We start from the raw sequence: 22,321 nt of genomic DNA, 5'->3' as shown, positions 1-22,321 counted from the left end.
TCAGAGTAAACTCTGTTTTCTGTCTGGGCAGCTGGTTTCAGACCCCCACTGGCAACATTAGCATTGTAACTATGTTGGCTCTGCTCGGGCATCACCTGACGCTTTAAAACTTCAGTTAATAAATGTGCAACTTCTGAATTGCTTGTAGAAATTAAGCCACATGAAAGAAAGGGTGGTTTGTTGGTGTGGATTTTTGGGACAGGGAGAATTGCGTGCTTATCTGCAGGTGATGATGCCTCCAGCAATGAGGAAACAGCAGCTGAGATCAGTAGGATGTTTGGCATCCCTTCCTTCACCTGTGTGCGTGCTGACTCACAGCGAGGACTGGGTTACTTTGGTGTGAGACCAGACCCCTGCTGCTTCTCCAGTGCTGGGGAAAATCCCTTTTCTTTCAGGGAACTGTCAAAGATGCAGCTCCTAGAACAGCTCCTAGAGGTGCCACAGCGCAGGTGTTGGCTCTGTGGAGGTGGCAGTCACCTGTGTCCCCCTTCTGGACAGTACTTAATCCTTATTAACTCTCCATGATTTCATCTGAAGTATTAATCACTAGTTTGCTTTATCCTCTAAGGAGCTCAAGTGACTTTACATAACTGTGGCCTTCTCTACATTAGCAAGCTTTGTTGTCCCCTGCAATGGGCAGCACTGAATGAGGAGGATGATGTGGAGGGCACTCAGAGCCACCATGTCCCTGTGCTGCTCTGGAGCAGAGCATTTGTCACTGGCACAGATGGCAAAGCTCAAAACTGGGTTTAGATAACTCTGCTTTTTGGTCACTGACTGCTTCCAGCTTGAAGCCAGGGCCACTGGAGCTGTTTGAGAATTTCTTTGAAAGAAACATCGTACAGTTCTGAACCCTGGGGTAGGAGAGAGGCCCTTTGTTTCATCTGCTCTCCCCGTGAAACATCTCTTAGTCACAGTTTCTGGCCTTAGTGAAACCTTATCCCTATGTTTTATTAAAGAAAGAAAAAATAAGAAAAGGTTTTTCTGCAGCTGGTGTGAAGCAGCAGGTAGTGAGGCACAGCCAGAAATGGAGCTCAGGGGGCTGGGCGCTGCAGCAACTCACCGTGCTGTCCCTGGCCTTAAAAACAAAGAAAATCCAACCAAACCACCCATCTGCAGGGATTCCTTACTGCTTGATGTTGGTGGAAAGGTCCAGAGTGCCCCCCCTGTCCCGCTGGGCAGCGAGATGTGGCTCAGGGTCAGCCAGGAGCCTCCGCTCCTCTCGGCAGGACAAAAGGTGCGGGGCAGCAGCGGGAGGGCGGCTGGAACCCTGCCCTGCTGGGGGGCAGAGCCCCGGGGCACCACACAGCCCTTTCTGTCTGTGCTGCTTCTCCTCTGCTTCACCATGGCTGTCCTCCTCCCCTGCAGTTTTCCCAAGGAGGGAAGGCACACCTTGGCCTTTGTGTGCAGCAGCTGCCCTCCACAGAAGCTGTGCTGCAGGGCCTGGCTGTGCAGAGGACTTCAGTGTTCCTAAAAGCAAAGCAGATTAAATCACTGATAAACCAGGGCAAGTATTAACAGCAAAACTTGCTGGAAATCGTGGGTTTTGCTCAAGACCTGCGTGGCCAACCACTGATGAGGTTGTTGGGATTTTGTTCAGATTGGTGAGGTGTGGTTAATTTGGCAAGTGGAACTAGGAACAGATTCATGGGGGAATTAAAGAAATCTGACAGTTTATTTGCATTTAGGAGAACTCAGCAGGAGAGAAGAGTGTTCAAGGTAAATATTCACAATTTCTGCCTGGGATGTTTGACCCTTGCTTGTGCTTGGATAAACTGAACAAGCAGGGTCATCCATTTGGAAAATGTTTGACTTAGTCCTGTGCCTTTGTCAAAAATAGTTAAATTGGAAAAATTGCTGCACTTACAGGCCTTGGAAAATATTTTTCCCTACATGTGGCTTTGTGGTTTCAAAGAACTGAAGAGAAGGCCACAAAAATACATTTTTCCTTCAGCTGCTTGGCAAGGGAAATCATCTGATGGGGCTTATCAGAGCAACGTGGCTGGGGCAGGCCTGGACTGCCTGGGGACACCAGTCCTGTTGGATCTGTTCTGCACAGGTCACCTTCCTCCTGCTCTCATGGGAGCCAATAGCTTTTACCTCTGGATGACAATAATTTAAAGATGAGTAAATCAATTGGATTTTTGTCCCTCAGCTTCATTGGAAGGTTTAAGCTGTTGGGTGCTTTGTTAAATTCCTTGGAAGTTGGCCACATGCAGGATTGCACTGCATTCAGTTCAGCCAGATAATAACACAATTCTTTCTTAAAGATATATTTGCAATCTCTACCCAAATTGTAAGTGTGCAGGAGAAGAATAAAAGGAAGAAACCAACAGGTGAACCAGCAAGCAAAAGTTAATTATTCATGTACTCACCTTGTAGCCACAGCTCATGCTGTACCTTTTTTATTCCCTTTCTCTGAACTGTTTCTTTTGTCTGGACTGTAAGATCTTAAAACATCAGGTGTATCCTTGTCCTGAAGCAGAGCAGCATGTTAAGGTCCCCCAAGACTGGAGACTTAAGATTTTTGGGAAGCCTTATCTTTTGGGGTGGGAATTCTCATCTCCAGTCTGGTCAGACCCCAAGAGCTTGCCTGGCCTTTCTCAGGCTCTTTGGGAGAGGCAAATCTCGTTGTGTGCATTGCTGGAGTGCTTGTTGTGCTATTTTTATGCTGCTCAGTTTTTGTATGTGCAGCTGTAGTCAAGTGTTGCTTCTTGATCCCAGACAACTGAGATTTTCCATAACCTTTGACTAAGAAAAAATGTATCTTTAATCACAGCTCCCCTTCACAACAGGCAGCATGTAAGAAGATTATATAAATATTATATTAAGCACATTTTTTGGCAAATTGCTTGCATTGGTGTTGCATTTCTTTCCACCAGTGTCTGGGTGATAGAAGAAATAAATGACGAGCTTGGGCCATAAAGGAAATTCATACTCTGGTGTGTGTCTCTTCTGGGGATTCCTCATCAATTAACTGCCTCATTAAATTGACTCTGACATCAATTTATCTACCAAGAACCCAGATCAGGGCATTTTAAAGATTGATCCCCTTACTCTTGGTTTTTGGTGGGTGTTATGTGATAAACTTGCGTAGGTAGGAATAAATTTTCCTTGCTTAGAAAACAAAGATAAGGTGCTTTGCTTTTTTTTTTCTCTTTTTTTTTTTTTTTTTTTTGGGGTGGGATTTTTTTTTGTTGTTGTTTTTTTTGTTTTGTTTTATGGCTGGCAGAAAATTACTATGCCTTCTAATCACAACTGAAGTGGAAAAGGTTTCGTGACCCTTCTGAGCAACACCCTGAAGATAACCCTGAAGATTAGCTCCAAGTAGATTTTTGGTGGTAATTCTTTTTGGGCTCACCTGGTTTCAGACAGTGATAGCACAACACTGATTACAGATTTTCAAGTTATTTCATCCAATTGGAATGTAATTACTGATTCAGTAATCATCAGTAATCATCCATCTATCGGTGGATGAACAAGTGTTAATCCAGGAAATAAAAAGCAACGTAGGTGTTTGTCCAGGTGAATAAATGCAGCATGGATTTATGACAGAGAATCTGTTTCATTCAAGTGATTTTGGAAGAGTGGCAGAGGTGCAGGGAGGAAAGGGTCCCTTTGGAGGGCTGTGTTGCTCTAGGCCAGTGACTGTGAAGAGTCACTTGTGCCCCAGGGGCTGATTTATGCAGTCAGGGAGAGCAGACCCCCACTCAAGGGTCACCACCTCCACTATTTCATAAAAGGAAAATAAGATTAAAACAGAGACCACCCTCTTTCCCAGCAAACACCTACCTCTGTGCTTGCCCTGCTGGTGCTTTGCAGAGCCCCCAGTCCCCAGGGCAGGGGGGGTGCTGCTGCTCACACACCCACAGGGGTTCTGCATGGGGCACCGTGGTGCTGGGGGAGGCTCAGGCTGCCAGATATCCATGTCCTCTTACTCTTCTCGCAGATTTGTTGCTATGGTGAGAAAAGCCAAGCCTTAAATATTGAACTCCCTTCCTGTTATCTCAGCTGGTATCTGCCGTGTGCAGGTATCAGTTGGTGTGTATTTAAACAAATAAGATAATAAAGGATACGTGCTTTGCACTGTGGGCAGGTTCTGCCTCCAAATTTTGGGGTTGTTTTGGGTTTTTTTTCAATTCTAGCTTGGTTTGTTTTTGCTGAAACTGACCTTGAACTCTGCCCAACAGCACAGAGGATTACAACTGTTTCTGTCTTAATTGGGGAATAGGACCAGTAACCTGTCAAATCAAATTTTTCCTCTTGAGAAGTTACAGTCAAATGCAGGACAGTTCCCACAAAATGTTTTGCTGTATTATTTGGTGTTTGCTTGAAGTCTGCACCAGCAGATTAGAGCAGAGTTTGGAGCACTATATGGCTTTGTGCTCAACCTGCTACTGGAGGAAAATGAGTTTACAAGGTGCTTTCTGCAGTGCGAGCCAGCAGCCCCGCTGGAAGCACTCCCAGGGCCTCTCTGTGACCTCCTCGGGCTGTTGATAACGCTCCTGCTGATTTACTGATGCCAGCACAGGACACTGCCCAGCCTGTTTTAGAGCCCCAGGGTGGAAAATAACTAGGAGGGAAGCTGCTGCCAAAGCAGAGCGGCAGAGATGCTGCAAACAGGACAAGTGCTCTGCCTCTGAGCTCCACCAGAGAAGTGAAAAACACAAACGAGACTGTTCTCAAGCAGAAAACCTGGAAGCCCTTGCAGCCCACAGAGCAGCCCTGCCCCGGGAGCGCTCACAACAAAGGAGCTGCAGCTGCGCCCACATTCTTGTGGTGGAACTCCTGCTCTGCTGCCCAGCCCCAGGAATGGCAGATTCAGAAAGTTCTGGAACAAAGCGGGACACGCTCTCCAGTGCAGAGGCATTTTTGTTTGTACAGCATAAAACAGCAAGGTCTGCTGTTTGTGCTGGATGTTTAAACACTCGCTGGGAGCCCACAAACGGTGCTTCAGGGCTCGCTTTTGTTTTTTTCCAAGTAACTTCTGAAATTGCAATCTGGTGAATCAGAGGAATGAAGGCTGATATTCCTGCTGCTTCTCGGAAACAAGGGATGTCAGGTCCAGGGCAGTAGCAGAGTCTGTGACCCCTGAAGATCGCTGTAGATCTTTCTTAAATATGGTTTGTTTTTTATAAATCTTTTCACCTCTTTTCTAGAAATGCCTGAGCAAGGGAAAAGGTTTATAGTGGGTGATTTTCAAACAAAACAGAGACACAGAGATACAAAGGCATTGTAAGAAAGAGCCACTTTCTCTTCAGGTAACTGGTAGCTCGAAAATTTTGTGTTTAAGTCGGTGCTGCTCGTGTGACACTGAGGGGATTGGGATACAGAGTCTGGCATTCAAGCTCCGGAAATATTTCTGGAGGAGCTGATGTTTCACTTTTGAAACAAATCAGAAGTGAACTTTGACACTGCACGTGAAAAAGAAGTGGCAAGTTTTAGTTAACAGCAGGAAAGCAGTGAAGCCTCGTGCCCACCTTCAGTGCTCCTGGCACATGGGGGGTGCTTTATTCAAAGCCAACGAAACCTCTGCTGCTCTGGGCAGCCCCTGAGCTGCTCACAGGCTCCAGTGTCACTGGAGGCAGTTTCTGAGCTGCTGCCTCCTCCTCCTCCTCCTCCTCCTGGTCTCATGTTTCTCTGAGGTACCTCTGAGTTCCCTCAGCTGCTGGGTGAGCTGCTCACCTGGAAGCTTTGGGCACAGCAGAGCAGCGTGTGCTGGGGAGTTAGGGGGGCTTTCTGCAGCTGCAGCCAAACAGAGGCACCAAAACCTGCCCCAGCCCTCCTCTGCCTTTGTTTGCACACCCACCCTGAGCTGCCATGTGTTTGCACACCCACGGAGCAACCTGAGCTCTGAGCAACCAGCCCTGTGTGCCACGAGCCTCCCATGCCATGCCAATGGAATAAAGGGCATTTTAAAGACTGACATGCCATCTCTTTCATTTCATGGCATACAGTTGCTGTGATCTGCTTTTGGGAGGGATTTATTTCTTCCAAGAGAGGTTTGTGCTTGTATAACAGGAGAAGCTCAGCATCCAGCTGGAAAAGATGCAGAAGCGGTCTGGGAGGACCTGCTTCCCATACTCCTGGTTTTGGTTTTATGGCTTCAGTCCAGATCTTTGGATGAAGAGAAATGTAAAATGATAGAAAAGGATAGCAAATGATAGCTAATGGGGTCCTAAAACAACTTCTGGAGTCCCAAAATACATCACCTCCTTGGTCATCTAACCATAGGTAAGGGCTGTTAATCCAAGATAAAACTGAAAACAATGTCTCAGTGTCAGACTAAACTGATTTCTAACAATGTGGGAAATATCTCTATACAGATTCTGAGTTTTTCAGTCAGGGGAACAAGGCAGATGAGAACTTTTCTTATTAGGCAAATAACAGGCTACCAATTTCCTGTTTGTATCTGAGAAGCTTGTGGATTGCTTGGAAGGGCTTCCTTCCATCTGTTTTATGCAAGACTTAATCTACACCTTACCCTTCAGCTGAGCTACTTATGTCCTGGTTATATCAAAGCATTTAAAGCCTCCTCATGACAAGTACCTTCATTCTAGATTGTAAAATCATCATTCTGCCTTCAGAGCACTCAGCAGGTCAATTCTCTCTGTTTGGGATAGTTAACTATGGTGAATATTTAGGACTATTTGTGGAGATAGGAGTCTTCAGGACACGTAGACAAAAAATAATGAGCCATTGAAATGAACAACCTGGCAATGCAAGGACAGTTCTAAGTGACAGTCTTCCCTCGTTTCTTAGAGCAGCACGTGGAAATTGATGTAGTGTGAAGCCTGTGCTGCAGAGAACAAGAGAGCTCTGCCCAGAGCAGGTTGGTCAGTCCCCCAGAGCACGGAGAGCAGGAGCTGCTGTGCCAGCACCCTGAGCACATCCCCAGAGGCAGAACTGTGCCTGGGGCACTGCTGGCTGCTCTCCAGCACACCCCAGCCCCGGGGGCTGCCTCTGGCAGGCTGCCTCTGCACAGCCAGACTCAGGGACAGGTTTTCAGACCTGGAAAAAACACCCAGCAGATGTTCAGTGCTTCCACATTGTCTGCTGGCACCACATGCAGTGCCTTTCTAGTCTCCATTCCTGAGCCTGGAGCAAGACAAGCTAAATTACATGAAATCCAGGGCCTTGGGTGTTTTTAGGCACAGTGTGAGGGGCAAGGACAGAAGAAGAGCTACAATAAGTAGGATGAATAAAGCAAATCCTCTTACACATTCAAAGCTATTATTTGAAAGTGGCAAACTGCATTCATGCCTAAGTTTGCAGCATTCCAATAACAAGAAAAGGAGCTGTTTCAAGAAATAAGGGAAGTCTGGCACTTCCCAGCCTCACTTTTCTTTAAGAAAAGCCACAAACCCCCACCTGGAGACAGGGTTTCTGCAGGGTTTCTGCAGCTTCTGACAGTGCCAGAGCCTCTGCAGCTCCTGAGGAAATGTCTCTTTCCTGATGCCCACCTCAGTGCTTACTTTGGTTCATGGATTGAGATAATGCTGTCCAGGAGAATCTCAGACCAGCCCCCAGTTAGGCACCAGTAGCTGAATACCTGTAGCATATTAAATTACCACAAGTTACAAGCACACAGCTCTGATCCCTTCCAGGCATAAGGAGGACTTGAAATTCATGGTAATTTTCTTTGTGTGAATAGCCAGGTGAACTTTGCTTTCAATTTCAGCATTTAATACAGAGCAAATATCAGATTTCCTGTAGCTTGGGAGGAGCGTGTTTGAGTGTTCATGTAAGTTAAATCACATTTCACGTACAAAAAACACTAAGATAATATTGTTTCCAATATTAACATACAACATTTACCGAGCTATCTCTATAAGAATTAGATAAAACTATTAATTCTGGGCCAAAATCCAATTACAACTAATTTTTTTTCAGGGCCCCCAACTTGTCAAAGAGCTTGGTAATAACAGAGTGTATGTTTCTGAAAGCTGTGACTAGGGAATCCAAAGGCCTAATTATGTTTCATGTGGTATCTTCTCAGCTCCTCCTCAATGCAATAATAAGAAGTGAACATAAGAAATGTCATAACTCTGCATTGGTTTACACCAACCAGCTTAAAAATGAAGGGTGCAGCTTTCTAAGTCCCCAGTACACACAGAGTGCCATGCAGGGCAATCCTAAAAAGGAGACATTACCTCAATTCAAGCCTAAAATCAGAGAAATGGGCATGTGATTTTCCCCACCCCAAGACAAACATCCAGAGGAAGATGCCAGCATCTCTATCTCAGCTGGGCCAGGGTTTCATGCCTTCTCCCAACTGCTTTGAAATAGGCACAGCTAATCTGTGGCCTGGGTTACAGAAATCAGTGCTTTTACATATAATTTGTGGGCTTAACTGCTCTGCATGTGGGTTATCCAGGGGAAAATCAAAGTGGGGGCATTGGTTTCAGGCCACTCCTCTGTGCACAGTGAGGGGCTGGAGAGCACCCTCCCTCAACTACAGCCACAGCCCTTTGCCTCCACTCTTTGGCCATTCCCCATCATTTTTCCATTTCTCATCCTCTTCCCCCATCATCCCCTCTTGCTATGTCTTTTCCCATAAATTTTCTTTTTTCCTTGTGGTTTCTCTGAGGCATTACCTCCCAAGCTCCCAGCCCAAAGGACAGCCAGCCCTTGGCAGCATGACAAGGCAGCAGTGGCACCCCAGGAGGACCTTGCCAGCCCAAAACATGCTGCAGCAGAAGACAATGTGACACTTGCTGGTGTTTTCTGATTTTATTAAGAATCCCACAGTCAGGTTCTCAACCCCATGGTGCTGAGGTAGTGTCACCCTGTCTGCCCTGGTGTCCCCAGGGTGGGAGGATTGCGTGGCGGGGGTCACTTGGCAAAGCCCTGGGTGTCACAGCGGGGTCCCTGCCACTTGTCATAGCACTGGCAGCTGAACTCCTTGGCCAGTTTGGAGATGTCCTCCCCAGGCTCCAGGCCCTGAGGCAGCAGCCAGGGCTTGCCAGCGTGCAGGTCGATGGTGAAGCGGGAGGGGTCCAGGTGGAGGTATCCCTGCTGCTGGTGCTGGCGCACGCAGCGGCCCTGGCCGGAGCACAGGCTCTGGCTGCACAGCTCAGCACTGGCTGTCACATTGACGATGTAGTGGCCCAGGGGCCCCTCCACGTAGTCCTTCAGCCTCAGGCACATCTCCTGCAATGGCATGTGGCGTCACAGCCCTGCACAGCTGAGGAACTGGGGGTCCCTGCTGACAGGGACCTGCTGCCACCGTCTGCACTCACCTTGGAGGTGCTGTAGTCCAGGCTGCCCCAGAAGATGATGCCAGCAGCGCCCTGAGCCGCGCTCTCCCCGATGGTGTTCACCAGGTCCTCCTGCACCCACGGGGAGAGGAGAAGTCAGCAGTGCCCAAAGCCCCCACACAGGCCCAGCAGAGATAAAGGCTCCCTCGTGCCAACCCATCAGTACAAGTGGTGTCCACATCCCCATCACCTGGGAAAGGAAGTGCAGAGTGCGCTCGAAGGCGATCTGGGAGTAGGGCAGGACGGGGATGGCACTGTCGAGGATTCCCTGCTGGACAGAGAAAGCCTCGGCCACGCGGTGCCGCACGTAGGGAAGAACCTTGCTGGTGCCGTTGAGACAGAGGGGCAGGTAAATGCTGGGGTAGAGTGCCCGGCTGCTCCTCCAGAGCCAGGACAGGTCCTTGTTCCTCTGCTGCTCCACATCTGGGCACGTCCCATTGTAGGGCAGGGTGTCAAAGTGATTGTTGTAGCAGTCGGGGAAACCGTAGAAGCCCCAGTAGGCGCTGGGACGGAGGCTCTCGCCCAGCCACAGGGTCTTGTTCATGAAATCGCGGGCGCCCTTCTCAAACTGCTGCTTGGCCATCTCCTCCACCTCCTTGGGAGGCCACTGCGGGTGCTGCTGCTGCACCAGCTCCTCCGACTTCTGCTGGTAGATCTCCATGGAGTCCCAGTTGCGGATCCACAGTGGGCGCCACTTCTCCCAGTCGATGACAGCCAGCCCAGCGTAGTCAGGGCTGGGCAGGGTCACCTTGATGTCCTGGGTGGCCTGGTGGATGTGAGCCTCCAGGCTGGCATTTTGGGGGAGCCCCCCATTCACTGGCACCTCCTCAGATGTGTAGTAGGGGAAGAGACCAAACTTGTCGCTGTAGAAGAGGGTGATGTCCTGCCCGGTGAAGGACTGCTGGTCATTGGCCAACACATCAAAGACCTCCAGGCTGAGGGTGACATTGTGCTCCTGGGCGCAGCGCTCAGTGGGAATATTCCAGATGGTGACAAAGGGGCGGTTGACGAGGACAGGACCGGGCCCCCCGGCGTGGGCCAGGGCAGGCAGGAGCAGCAGGAGGACCCAGCAGGACCACGATGATGCCATGGTGCTGGTGCGCTCAGGGTGAGTCCTGGAGCTGCCTGGGGAGAGCTGAGACCTTGAAGCTTTTATCCCCAAGTCAGGACCGGCGTTAATCCACACCTCCGTTCCGGTCACCCAGGGTCACCTCTTCCACTTCCTCAAGTCCCCGAATTTATCAGCAGCTGGAGCCCAGCAGAGCGGCCCCGGAGTGGGACGGCAGCGTCAGCCCCGCGTAACGAGCGGCGGCAGCGGGCTCGGCTGGGAAGGAATGCGCAGAGTCAACACCCCATGACTGGCCGGCGATGAGTGGGCTGGAAAGACAAACAGACACGGAGGGGCGGGGGGAGGAAGGTCACGGCGATAGACGCGGGCTGCGCCGGGCGGGCGCCGCTCGCCAAGTGGAGAGCGCCGGCCATTCCCTGGCGGGAGGAGGGCACTGCCGGAGGGAGCGCACGGCTCCGGGCAGGACCCGGCGCGACACAGCCCGCGGTGCCACGGGACACTCCCGCCTGGGCACCGCAGCCCCAGGAGGGCACCGCGTGGGGCCAGGAGGCACAGAACGGCAAGGCCTGGGGACACCCACAGCACAGGACAGCAGGCACAGCGAGCACGGCACGGGGACTCCCTGCAGCCGAGCAGCGTGGGCAGGGAGGTGGCTGTGCCACGCGGGGCCGCTCCATCCCACGGGCACCCCTCGGGACAGGGCAGTGGCCGGAGAGGCTGCACGGACACAGGCTGAGCAGACGGCGTCGGGGACAAGGAGCCACGCGAGGGCACCGCTGGGGGACACTCGCGACACGGGAGAGCGGAGCCAGGGGTGTCCCCGGCGCCACGGGGCTGAACTCACCCCCGGCCGTGGCGCACAGCACGGCGACCGCGGTGCCGGGGGCTCCAGCCCCGCATCCCGGGCACTGCCGGGCTGGGGGCAGGGTCACGCGGGGAATCCCGCGGGGGCGGGGCCGGGGCCGCACGCAGCCTCCACGTGGGTGGCCCGGCCGTGGCTGCCCACGCGGCTCCGGCCCCGCGGGGCAGTTCCCAGCAGGGTTGGCTTTCCCCGAGCTGCATACCAACACACACCGCTTCCCGCCGCCCCGTCCCGCTGTCCGCGAGTCGAGGGACCCGTGCCCGCCTCTCCCCAAATCAGCCCACACCTCTCAGTCTGACCCAGCTTTATTCGAGGTAAAGCACTTCAGTGTGGGGCAGCACACGGGGGATCAGCACCACGCAGCACCCGCTCCCCGCCCCCGTGTCCCTCTTGCCCCCATCCCTCTCCTTACAACAGGAGAGGGGTACCCCTCCTCCCCCCATCCCCATGAAGGGCACCTGCACTGCAGCAGGGTGGGTAAAGACGGGGCAACCTCAGAGCTCTTCCCCCACACCGCCACAGTGAGGGACAGCCCTCCATAATTAGCTGCCTCCCAGGCAGGGTAGGGATATCTTAAATAGGCTCCTCCTACACCGCCACAGAAAGGGGCAGCTCAGTCCAGGGGCGGGCAGCACCAGCTTGCAAGCAGCAACAGCACCCCGAGTCCCAGCGGTGCCAAAAGGCCAGGGGCATGACTGCGGGGGCCAGCACGTGTCTGGCAGCCACTGCCCTGCCAGCCCTGGTAGCAGTGGCAGTGAAAGTGGGTCCGTAGGAAGAGTATGTCAGCAGAGGAGAGCTGGCCCTCGGCCCAGAAGAGGGGGCCCTCGGACTGGTCAGCATCCCGGCGCCGCAGCTGGAAGTTGGTAGAGTTGAGATGGAGGAAGACGTCGGCATGGCTGTCCTGGCGCAAGCAGCGACCCCGGTCCTGGCACAGCGTCTTGCTGCAGAGCTCTGCTGCTGTCGTGACGTTCACAATGTAGCGTCCCAGGTCCCCCTCCAGGTAGTTTTTCATTAACTGGCACAACTCCTAAGGAATGGGAAGCACCAGGATGAGACCCAGGGAGAAGTAACTCAGATGGAGAGGACAGCTCAGCCACTGGTCCTCCCTTGGGGCAGGTGGTCCTTCCACCCATCTACCTCCCACACTGACCCCAAACTCACCCGGTTTTTGGTGTCAACTGCGTCACCCCACAGAATGGCCCCAGCTGCACCCAGTGCTGCGCTCTCTCCGATGGTGGAGATCAGGTCCACCTGTGGGGACAGGGTCTGGTTAGCGCCCACAGAGCCCATGCAGCACCCACAGCCCCAGCACAGTGTGCTCCAAAGTGTCCACTGCAGGATCAGGGACCCAATCCTCGCTCCAGGGAAAAGGGACTGTCCCAACAACTTAGGGGCAAGGCTTTCCAATACTGCCCTCCTCCTCAGGGGCTGTGAGCTCGCACACCTCAGGGTTCCAGCTGCCAGGACTTGAGTCCTGCAGTACGTCCCAGGTATTTCCCTGGAGATAATCACCATTGGTGCCAGTCCTGCTGCCAGACACCCCATCCGTAAGGGAAACAATTTGCGCCACCCCATCTTCTACCCCAGAGAGGGGCTGAGCTGAGGATCCTAGGAAAGGAAGCACTCCTGCTCCTTGGGGCCAGCTGCCAGCCCCATGCCAAATGGTGCTGCTTCCCACCACATGGAAACAGTCAAACCATGGGGTGCCAGGAACACCATGAGTGCCGACACCAGCCTCCAGAGCCACCCTGCTCCATGGGAGCAAGGTGCGGTACACAGGCAGAGGAACCACCTCAGCTGACCCCAAAGCCCAGATGCCCAGGGCTTGGAATGAGGATGTCCCAGTGGTACAGCCCTACCTGGCTGAGCACATTCAGCTTGCGGATGTAGGTGGGCCGGGTGTAGACGAAGACAGGCAGGGAGTAGTCATCGTGGTGCTTCTGTGAGATGCGCATGGCCTCCATCACCCGCGCCCGCACAAACTTGCGGCTGTTAGGAGTGGAGTCCAGGAGCGCATCGAGGTAGATGGAGGGGTAGAGCGCCATGCTCTCCTTCCAGAGCCACTTCAGCTGGTCGTTGCGAGATTTCTCCACATCTGGGCACTGCCCAGTGTAGCTCTCCTTGTTCTTGCTGTAGTCGTGGTTGTAGCAGTCAGGGAAGAGGTAGAACCCCCAGAGCTGTTTGGGTCGGACGCTCTTGGCCTTGCGCAGGGTTTTGACCATGAACTCCTGGGCAGCCGACTCGAACTCAAAAGCTGCCTGCTTGTTCACCTTCTCAGGGGGCCAGGTAGGATGACGCTGTAACACCAGTCCCTGTGAGGCCTCCCGGTAGATATCCTTGGGCTTCCAGTTGCGAGCCCAGACAGGCCGCCACTCCTCCCAGTCGATGACAGCCAGCCCTTCTTTGGTGGATGAGCGGATGTACTTCTCGATGCCCTCCTGGAGGCGGGCGAGGTGCTCGGACAGGCTGCTGTTTTGGGGGACACCACCATTGACGGCCACACCTTGACGGGTGTAGTAGGGGTAGAGCCCCAGGCGTTCCTTGTAGAAGATGGTGAGGTTTTGCCCCACGAAGCCCTCGTTGGGAGAGGCGTCCAGGTCGAAGATGCTAAAGTCGAACGACACCTGGAAGCGTGGCTTGCAGTCCTGGGTGGGCACATTCCAGGCCACCAGGAAGGGCCGGCGGGTGAGATGGGGGGCGGCCGACGGCTTCTCGGGGGGCTGCCGGGCCAAGACCAGCAGGGCCAGCCAGGGAACAGCCACCGCCGCCGCGCAGCCCCCGCGCATCCTGCCCGACAGGACCTGGGGGCGGCGGGAGAACAGAGTCAGAAAGCGGGGCCGGCAGGAGGGGGTGCAGGCAGAGGCCGATCTGCCCGCACCCCCCACAGCAGACCCTGATCCGAGTCCCCTCCCGGGGCAGAGAGCTCCCGGGGGGTGCGGGCAGAGCCCCCCGGCTGAGGGCTGGTTCTCGGGAATCCCGGTCCCAAGCGGCTTCGCCCGCTCGTGCTCTCCCGGGTGCCGGCGCGGCGCTGCCTTTGTTCGAGCCGGGCAGACAAAGCGCCGGGGCGCGGCCCCCGGCGGCCCCGCTCCGCTCCCGCTCCCCGCGCGGCTCTCACCGCGCCTCAGGCCATCCCCCGCCGCGGGCTCCTCCAGCACCGCCGCCGCCCCCCCGCCGCCGCTTTTAAACCTTCCGGCACGCACCACCCGCGGGGGCGCCGGCCCCGCCCCCGCGCCCCGCCCGCGCCGCGCCGGGCTGGTGGCACCGACCGTCGCGGGGCCCCGGGCTCCGGACGGCGGCGGGACCTCGGGCTCCGGACGGCGACGGAGCCCCGCCGTACACACACACCTCCTTGGGGCCGCGGTAGCGGGCACCGGGCGCTGGGGAGTCATCCCCCTGTCCCGCCGCGATTGGTACGGCCCGGGAGGACCCGCCCCCCCACGCGGCGGAAGGGGGCGGGGCGGGGCCGCGGTTGGGGCCGGCAGGGGGCGCCACGGCTGGCGGGGGGGAGCGCGGGCCTGGGGCGGCCGGGGGTCCCCGCACCGCGGTGACCCGGGACGGGGCTGGCCCCAGCGGGCTGGTGGTGGTGGTGGTGTCAGGGGTGGTGCTGTCCCCTGGAGGGTGGTGGTATCCCCAGGGTCGTGGTCACTCCAGAACCACAGTGACCGCAGATTGGTGTCCTGGGGACACCAGGGCAGTGGTGTCCCCAGGACCATCATCACTCCAAAGCAGGGACTCTGGAATGGTGGTGACCCCAGGATGGTATAGCAGGATCATGTTGTCCCTAAAAAGCTGGTGATCCTGCAATGGTGGTGACTCCAGAGTGCTTGCAAGCCCAAATGCTGGTGTCCTCAAGGTGGTGGTGACACCAGAAGAGCAGTGTCCCTGCAGCAGCAGTGTCCCCAGGACAGTGGTGACCCCAGGGCGGTGCTGTGCCGGACAGGACATCCTGTGCAGGGCTCGGGCAATCGGTGCTGCTGACTCAGCCATGGCCCCATGGGTTTCCTGCCTGGAGAGGACAAGGGGGGCCATGGGTGTAACAGGGCTGGGGGGGCTTCCTTCCCAGAGCGCTGTTGAGGCTCCAGCCGGTCCCCTCTGGCAGGCAACAGCAGAGGCAGGGCTCAGGGACCAGCCATGTGGCATGGGGCAGTCCCCATGTGCTGCCTGTCCCCCGCCTGCCCTCCCCAGGGCTGGCCCCATTGGGCTGAGGGCCATCGGGGTGCCCCGCGCAGGAAGCGCCAGATTGCGAGGGTGTGTCGGGGCCGACAGGGGAAGGAAGCGGGATTGAATCTACGGAAGTGCTCCCCAGCCACCCACCAGCTCCCTAAGGATCAGGCGGGAGCACCAAGCCCAGCATTGTTCGGTGTCAGCTCCTGGTGCCTCACCAAGCCCTGGCCGCAGGCACCCACAGCTGGCTCCAGTTAGTGGCACCACTTAGGTGTCAGCTTTTGTGGTGAAGCTCCCACCGAGAGGGCGACAGCCCTGCTAGGGATGGGTGCTGCATCCAGGCCGGCTCCTCCAAATCCGGGCTGCACCCCACAGCTCGGCCTGGCCGGCAGGCAGTGCCAGGCACCAGCTGGGAGAGGGGCTGGGCAGGTCAGCCGCTGGCCGGGCGTTGGCTGCCAAAACCCTTGGGAGAGATTGTGGGGAGCCAAGAAGTCCCAGCGCTGCAGGCGCTGCCCTTCCCCTCTGGGCAGTAAACAGGCTCCCTCCGCCAGCAGCTAAAACTTTCCATCCTGCTCGTGCGAAGGTATCCAGCCCCACCGGCAGTGGGGTGGCCGGAGGGGTCACAGGTTTCCACTGCTGGGAGGGCTGGAAGTCCTCAATGTGACGCAAATTCTCACTGCTGTCCCCTCAGTGGGAGCATCACCTGACTCACTTTCCCTCCTTCCTTCCCCCAGGGAGGACTTGCTTTTGGGAAGGGGCAGCTGGGCAGATCCAGCCTCCCCTTGCCCTGCCGAGCATGAGATCATTCCAAGTCATTCCCAGAGTGTAGAGGGGTGCGGGATGGCAGCACCAGGCAGCGACTAGGGCGAGCTGAGCAGGCGAGCTGCTCCAGGCAGGCAGCAGGAGGATGGGAATCCCTCAGGGATAGCAGATAAAGATAACGGGAGTGAGTCACAGCCACTCGTGCCAGATAGGTCCGGGCAAGGTGTGAGAGGAGGTCAGCTTGGGAATGGAGCAGCCATGGAGCCAGAAGGGGACGTCGGCACCTGCCTTTGCCCTGGGCTGGGGGCTCCGGGCACAGCCCTGCCCCACGGGCAGCAGGAGGGGACTGTGGTGGCCCTGGCAGGCACAGAGATGGTCACGGAGCCAGGGAGCCACCTCCCTGTGTAACCTTGCCGGGCTGTACCGCCCTGCACAGCCACCCGGTCCCCTTCTCAGGCAGCAGGATCCATGCATCCCTCCTGGGGCTGGGGTCTCTATGGATGAATGGGCCAGAGCCTCATCCCCCCGAGGCCGGAGGGCTGGCACCACACACTGCACCACTCACTCTCATGACAGCTTTCATCAGCGGCTCATTTCCGAGCCGGCTTGCACGGAGGAAATGATGAGAAGTGACGGTGGCTGCAGGAAAACACTTGCAGGGCTGTCGGGGACAGGACGTGGGGAACAAAGTGAGATCACACTTGCCCCACGGACAGCCGGCAATGCTCGGGGGACGGGCGGCATCCCGGCACAGGGTCACGCCGGCTCCAGAACGTCAGGCCCCCGTGATTAATGAGGCACTGATTTGGCAGGCGAGGAAGGAGCGGACAGGCGGATCCTCCCCCCCGCGGGGCTCGGGCGGAGCCATGGCAAGAGTCGGCTCCAAGCTGGGCTGCTGCGGGCCCTGGGTCCTCAGACCTCCGTCCCCACACGGGCGGGGAGAGAGGCCCAAGTTCCAGCCCTCGGGAACGAACAAGGAATTTACAAATATTTCACATTAGTTATACATTTAAAAGTTGTCACGGCAGCTACAAATAGAGAGTCACAGCCTGACAAAGCCACCAACTCCTGCCAGTCCTGTGTGCCAACTGGAGAACCTGGAAATGGAAACACCCCCTTCCCGAAAACACGGGGGACTCAAAATGCCAGCAGTAAAGTCCACCTCCCCTCAGGTACATCTGCCTTCCCCAGTAAGACAGCTCTGGGACTTGTGGGCTCTACAAATAATTTTATTGAAATTTAACAAAAGTGGACAGATGCACTGGGAGGAAGGACCACAAGTAGTGTACATTTCCCAAACCCATGGGTCCTACCCACACGCTAGAGGAGCAAGGAGCCTAGTGTCGGTGAGTACGATTCGGCTACACATCCACACGGGAAAGCACAATGTTGCACAGAAATTGTAAAAAAAAAAAAAAAAAGAATCAAAAGGAAAACTTTCTTTTTTTTTTTTTCTTGCTCCAACACCACAGTGGACACAGATTCTATTTACAGTGACCTTCACATTTTTAAGACCCTCCAGGTGCTCCCAAGGCCCTGCTGCTGCAGGATTGCTGGGGTCCTGGGGGCTGGCTGCTGTGGGGACCAGCCTGGGAAGAAGCGGGGCAGGACACAGCTTGTTGGCAGCCTGCAGAGGTTCGCTGCCACTCTGGTGACACTGAGGGGGTAGAAGAGTGAGAGAAGGCATGGGTTTTGGGAAAGCATGTTTAATACGCTGGGGGAAGGATGGGCAGCCTGTCAGAAAGGACAAAAGCATCCTTGCTAAGCTGGTCACAGTCTCTGCCCCCTCCCCCAGGTTCGGGCCATGCCTTGCCAGCAGATTTTTGGCCGGTAGCCAGGTGAGGGGCTCCCCACTGGGGCAGGCAAACAGTGCCAACCCCCTCCCCACTCCTTCTCCTCCTCCTCCTTCCCCCATGCCTAAGGCGGGGTCGGTGCAGCTTCCCGTGCCCTCAAACAGCAGTGGAGCAAGGCAGCACAGACAGCGTGGCCACGGTTTTCTCTCCTCTTCCTGGGGACAGCAGCTCCTGCTCTCCTGTGGAGCCCAAGGGATGGCCTTCCCAGGGAGCTCCAGCCAGGGAGAAACTCCAGAGCAGGTGGTGCAAATAAGAAACACTTCAGTGAGGGATTGTTTTAAGACAAGACTCTTTCAAGCAAGCAGAACAAAAGATGTCGAAAGAAGTGCCCAGCATCACAGTGTAGATGAGCCCTGCCCTTCTACTTTCCTGCCTGGTGGCAGCCAGCACATCCATTTCACCCTGTGTGCTCGCTCCTGTTGATGGGATCCGTGGGTGGAGGGACGTGAAGGGAAGAGGTGGTGACAGGGAGACAGCAACAGCCACGTCGCTGTTATCTCCCCGAAGCTGGGAATGTGGCCCCGCGCCCGGGCGGCTCTCGGCGGACGCGGGGATGGATACATCCAACGTAGACACCGACAGGGCTGGCAGCCAAGTGCCAGCAGCTTAAATTAAAAATCGAGGTAGCAAACATCTGAAGTGCTTAGAAAGTAAATAAGTTCTGGAACGAAAGAGGAGGAAAGCCGAGCTGGCTGCCGTGGGGAGTAGGCTCTGACCCACTTTAAAGCTGTGCCTGCTGCCGGTCCTCCTCTGCCTGCCCGGTCTGGGCACAGCTGAGCAGGGAGGCAGGGGCTCCTCATGCTGCCAAGGGGCATTTGGGGCCAGGCCTTTCCCCCAGCAGCTGGACACACACAGGGGTGAGAGGATCTTCGGTGCTGCCGGGACCTCGACCTTCTTAGGTGGGAGGAAAGAGGAGAAAAGAGCAGGACCCTCCAAGGTGGGGCAGCAAGCCTCCCTTTAAAGTGCATCGCATTTCTCCTCCTGCCACCAGCTGGGATGCGGGAGGAACCACAGTTCACATCGCCAGGGAGATTTCCAAGCCGGGGCAGGTACACCAACTGATTGTTTTGGGGGCACAGGGAAGGAAGACAAGATTCCTTTCCTGCTTGGCTCAGTCGAGGCCCAGCCTACAGGGAGGTATGTTCAAAGAGCAGCAGGGGTGAGGAAACTGCCCGGCAGCCCAACCCTGCAGCAGGCGAGGGAGGCGCTCAGCAGGAGCCAGTGTGACAGTGGGGGAGGCAAGTCCGCTGCAGAGCTGGGACCTTGCTGCCACCAGCAGAAGCCAGGGACTGCAGAGATCTCCAGCAGGCAGCAGTAAAGCCAACCTCCCCAGCGCTGGCATAAGTGGGGAAACGCAGTGGGGGAAGAGACCGAGGTCTAAGAGAGCGGCATCTGATCTCCATCCCCTTCCCGAGAGGAGAGCAGCAGCCAGCCCAATGTGCTTTGAGACCCCTCAACCTGCTCTGCTATCCTCCATCAACAAACCCACACAGGGCAGTGTCACATCACACCGGTGTCAAAGGGACATGCTGCAACACTGGCCATCTGACCTGCGGGCCCCAGGGACCTCGGGGTGCAGGGCAGGGCGTTACCGTGCCCTGGCTCTCCCTGGGCCGCATACCTGAGAAGCAGGGGATTCTCTCTGATGAGAAGTGCAGGCTTGCTCTCCCTTTCACAGCTCAATCACAGCAGCTTGTTTGCAGTTCCAGTTACCCATCAAACGTCGGCTAGAGGCTACAAAAGGTATTTTAGTCTTCTGACTCAAGCGAGGATGTTTTTAAGCAGTCGTTGCGCAGAGTCACCCATCCTGCGAAGGCCTGCTCCGTCCTGCCTCACCTCCAGGCGAGGGGAGAGCCACCATCCTGCCACATGGCTGGAGTCCTCCTCGGTGGGAACACGATGCAGCCTGGCCCAATGAGGCTGGAGGTGGTGGGGCAGGTCGTCCCACCCACGGGCAGCGATGTCTGGGACTCACACCTCACAGATAATCACTGGGAAATCCACGTGAATGCGAGGATGCTCTAGTTTCACTATGCCCTGAAAGAAGAGTCAGAGTGGTGAGCAGAAGGGACGGCCAATCAACATGCCCGAGCCCTGCCAGTCACCCAGTGACAGAGAACACTGTGCCCTGGAGGAACCGCAGGGCCCAGGCTCCATAAATGGCCTGTGACACCAGGTACGCCTGAGCAGCCGCACACAGAGCAGCAGCCCTTTGCCCTTCGCACTGGTCCCTGGAGAGCCGAGGGCGGCACGGCTGGCTGCCACACATGGCAGGGCGAGAAAGGAGGGAGCTGCTCTGCCAGGCACTGCCCGTGCAGCAGCTGCTGCGTGACTGGCAGATCTTGGCTGTCTGGGCTTTTCATGCGGCACCTTTCATTCACGGGATTTAGAGCAATGAAAAGAGCTCTCTGAGGGAACGCAGCCGGGGCAGCTGGCGCACAGAAAAGCGGCTTTCTGTGCAGGGGGGAGGCTGCTGAATGCAACTCCGTCCACACCAGCCACAGGAACCCTTCCCATGCCCCATCCCAGCCTTCTCCTGTTACAGCACCAGCTGGGGGCTGGAGCAGAGGGGGAGCAGGGGCTCAGGGCTGGGCCTGGCCCTGCAGAACCAGAGGTAAGTCAGCGTTAGCAAAGGACTGTTCAGTGCTGGTACCTGCTCCCTCCAGCTCAGCTGAGCTTTCCAACTGGGTGAGTTTCAGCCCACATGAACGAGGACTCAGTTCCACATGCCAAGCCTGCCTCTGCTAGAATGCCAGCCCAGGAAGCAGCACCAAATCCTTCCATCCACAACTGCCTGCTCAGCACTCAGAGGGGTTCCATCCAGCTGAGAGGCTGCCCACTCCACAGATTCACTGACAGATCAACCCAGCTGCTCATTACAGCCATACCTTTCTGTTTAATTAGGGAGGACTTCTATAGAGGCTCTCTCCAGCCCTGGTTTGATCTGCCCTTTCCTCCATTTATGCCCCCAAAAGATTCCCTACATGCAGGCTCTCCTGCCCCTGCACCATGATCCTCACTTGACATCCCAGCCCCTGCTCAGCTTGACACCACTCGCTTATTTAAAGAGGAGACTTTTCCACTGAAGGGCAATGCAGAGAGCTGTCAACACTGCTGAGGAGCTGGAGGGGATGTGCAAACTCATGTCAGCAGCTGATGGGCCCTGGCTGCTGCTCCCCAACACAAGCCACAATGACAAGACACTGGCTGAGGCAGCACAGCACCCTACACCTCGTGGAAGGTGCTTGGTAAGGAGATGCCGTGGCCATGCAGGGCTGCCTGGCACTCTGTGCCCCACAACATACATCTGGCTGAGCTGTCTTCCCCTGCCAGGCAGTTCTGAAAGGCTCAGGCACTGCTTCTCTCAAAAAAAGGCAGCTGGAGGGTGCCACCAGCTCTCCCTTCCCTGTCACAGCCTCAGGTGACACGGGTGTGAGCCAGGACACACAGGAATCATGGCTCTGAGGCAGAAACTGGGGAGGAGGAGAGAGCCTCCACCTTTCCAGTAAGAAGATGCCCCGAGGGAGATGATTCTTGTAAAGGCCGGACTTCAAGTATCACCGTGGTGCTTTGCCCCATCCTTCTCCACACCTTACCTGAGGTATCAGGTTCTTGTGGATCCTCTTCAGCTTGGCGCGCTTCCTCCCGTTCTTGGTGACGATTGTCTCCTCGTAGAACTCGTGAGCAAGGTCCCCGTCCTCATCGTAATACATGGAGCTGCCGAGAGGAGAGGAGAGGCGTGGGGTGAGAGCCTGCGGGCCCTGCCGGCTCCCTGCGCCCCGAGCCGGGCTGGGGGCTGGGGCAGCCGGTCCCCGCTCCCCTGGGGGCCCCCGACCCCCGCGCCGCGCCTGTGCTGGGGCTGGCCCACGGCAGAGCCCCCGCCCCACGGCAGCCGCCCCCCGCCCCACGGCAGAGCCCCCGCCCCACGGCAGAGCCCCCCGCCCCACGGCAGCCGCCCCCCGCCCCACGGCAGAGCCCCCCGCCCCACGGCAGCCGCCCCCCGCCCGCCTCTCACCCGCGCCGTGTGAACACGAAGGGGGTGGCGGCGCGCGCGGCCCGCGCCCGGGCCAGGGCCTGCTGCCCGCCGGGGCCCTCGGGGCCGCCGCCGCCCGCCGCCGGAGTGGCGAAGGGCCACAGCCCCCGCGACTTGGAGCCGCTGGCGCCCATGGCGGGGGGCGGCGGCGGCAGGAGCGGGGCCGGGGGGGGGAAGGGACGGGGGCGGCCCGGAGCCGCCCGGCGACACCGACCGAGCGCCGCCTGCGCCGCCGCCCGCGCCACTTCCGGCGCCCGCGTCACGTGACAGCGGCGCGGGGCGCGCCCTCCTCCCCGCCCGCCGCCGGCAGCGCGGGAA

General features: G+C 56.7%; 3 protein-coding genes across 4 annotated transcripts; all 3 read right to left on the bottom strand.

Annotated features, from left to right (window-relative positions):
• Window positions 1-8,726: 8,726 nt before the first annotated feature.
• Window positions 8,727-11,038, bottom strand: HYAL1 (hyaluronidase 1). The gene is made up of 3 exons (XM_084214362.1): window positions 9,451-11,038; window positions 9,243-9,332; window positions 8,727-9,153 (listed from the first exon to the last, which is right to left on the bottom strand). Exons 1-3 carry the CDS (start codon window positions 10,348-10,350, stop codon window positions 8,836-8,838), a joined length of 1,308 nt encoding a protein of 435 aa, XP_084070488.1. The 5' UTR covers window positions 10,351-11,038; the 3' UTR covers window positions 8,727-8,835.
• Window positions 11,039-11,632: 594 nt separating this feature from the next.
• Window positions 11,633-14,519, bottom strand: HYAL2 (hyaluronidase 2). 2 transcript variants are annotated; one of them, XM_084214289.1, is made up of 4 exons: window positions 14,458-14,519; window positions 13,051-13,992; window positions 12,353-12,442; window positions 11,633-12,218 (listed from the first exon to the last, which is right to left on the bottom strand). In XM_084214289.1, exons 2-4 carry the CDS (start codon window positions 13,975-13,977, stop codon window positions 11,805-11,807), a joined length of 1,431 nt encoding a protein of 476 aa, XP_084070415.1. In that variant the 5' UTR covers window positions 13,978-13,992; window positions 14,458-14,519; the 3' UTR covers window positions 11,633-11,804. The 2 variants fall into 2 exon arrangements, with proteins under 2 accessions (XP_084070415.1, XP_084070414.1); XM_084214288.1 differs by lacking the exon at window positions 14,458-14,519 and adding an exon at window positions 14,307-14,344.
• Window positions 14,520-17,335: 2,816 nt separating this feature from the next.
• Window positions 17,336-22,224, bottom strand: TUSC2 (tumor suppressor 2, mitochondrial calcium regulator). The gene is made up of 3 exons (XM_084214361.1): window positions 21,986-22,224; window positions 21,567-21,687; window positions 17,336-20,007 (listed from the first exon to the last, which is right to left on the bottom strand). Exons 1-3 carry the CDS (start codon window positions 22,135-22,137, stop codon window positions 19,942-19,944), a joined length of 339 nt encoding a protein of 112 aa, XP_084070487.1. The 5' UTR covers window positions 22,138-22,224; the 3' UTR covers window positions 17,336-19,941.
• Between the last annotated feature and the right edge of the window lie 97 nt (window positions 22,225-22,321).

The sequence above is a fragment of the Fringilla coelebs genome (assembly GCF_963513975.1).
Source record: "Fringilla coelebs genome assembly, chromosome: 13".
Taxonomy (NCBI): Eukaryota; Metazoa; Chordata; class Aves; order Passeriformes; family Fringillidae; genus Fringilla; species Fringilla coelebs.
This window is presented reverse-complemented; position numbering and strand designations above follow the sequence as displayed.

Excerpts from the sequence above, each read along its gene's own strand:
- HYAL1 (XM_084214362.1), bottom strand. The coding sequence starts at position 10,350 with ATGGCATCATCGTGGTCCTGCTGGGTCCTCCTGCTGCTCCTGCCTGCC. Across the intron at positions 9,333-9,450 it reads CTCTGCACTTCCTTTCCCAG|GAGGACCTGGTGAACACCAT; the intron begins GTGATGGGGATG and ends CCGTGGGTGCAG. Across the intron at positions 9,154-9,242 it reads TGGACTACAGCACCTCCAAG|GAGATGTGCCTGAGGCTGAA; the intron begins GTGAGTGCAGAC and ends ATGCCATTGCAG.
- HYAL2 (XM_084214289.1), bottom strand. The coding sequence starts at position 13,977 with ATGCGCGGGGGCTGCGCGGCGGCGGTGGCTGTTCCCTGGCTGGCCCTG. Across the intron at positions 12,443-13,050 it reads AGCTGAATGTGCTCAGCCAG|GTGGACCTGATCTCCACCAT; the intron begins GTAGGGCTGTAC and ends CTGTCCCCACAG. Across the intron at positions 12,219-12,352 it reads CAGTTGACACCAAAAACCGG|GAGTTGTGCCAGTTAATGAA; the intron begins GTGAGTTTGGGG and ends CCCATTCCTTAG.
- TUSC2 (XM_084214361.1), bottom strand. The coding sequence starts at position 22,137 with ATGGGCGCCAGCGGCTCCAAGTCGCGGGGGCTGTGGCCCTTCGCCACT. Across the intron at positions 21,688-21,985 it reads TTCGTGTTCACACGGCGCGG|CTCCATGTATTACGATGAGG; the intron begins GTGAGAGGCGGG and ends TCCTCTCGGCAG. Across the intron at positions 20,008-21,566 it reads ACAAGAACCTGATACCTCAG|GGCATAGTGAAACTAGAGCA; the intron begins GTAAGGTGTGGA and ends CTCTTCTTTCAG.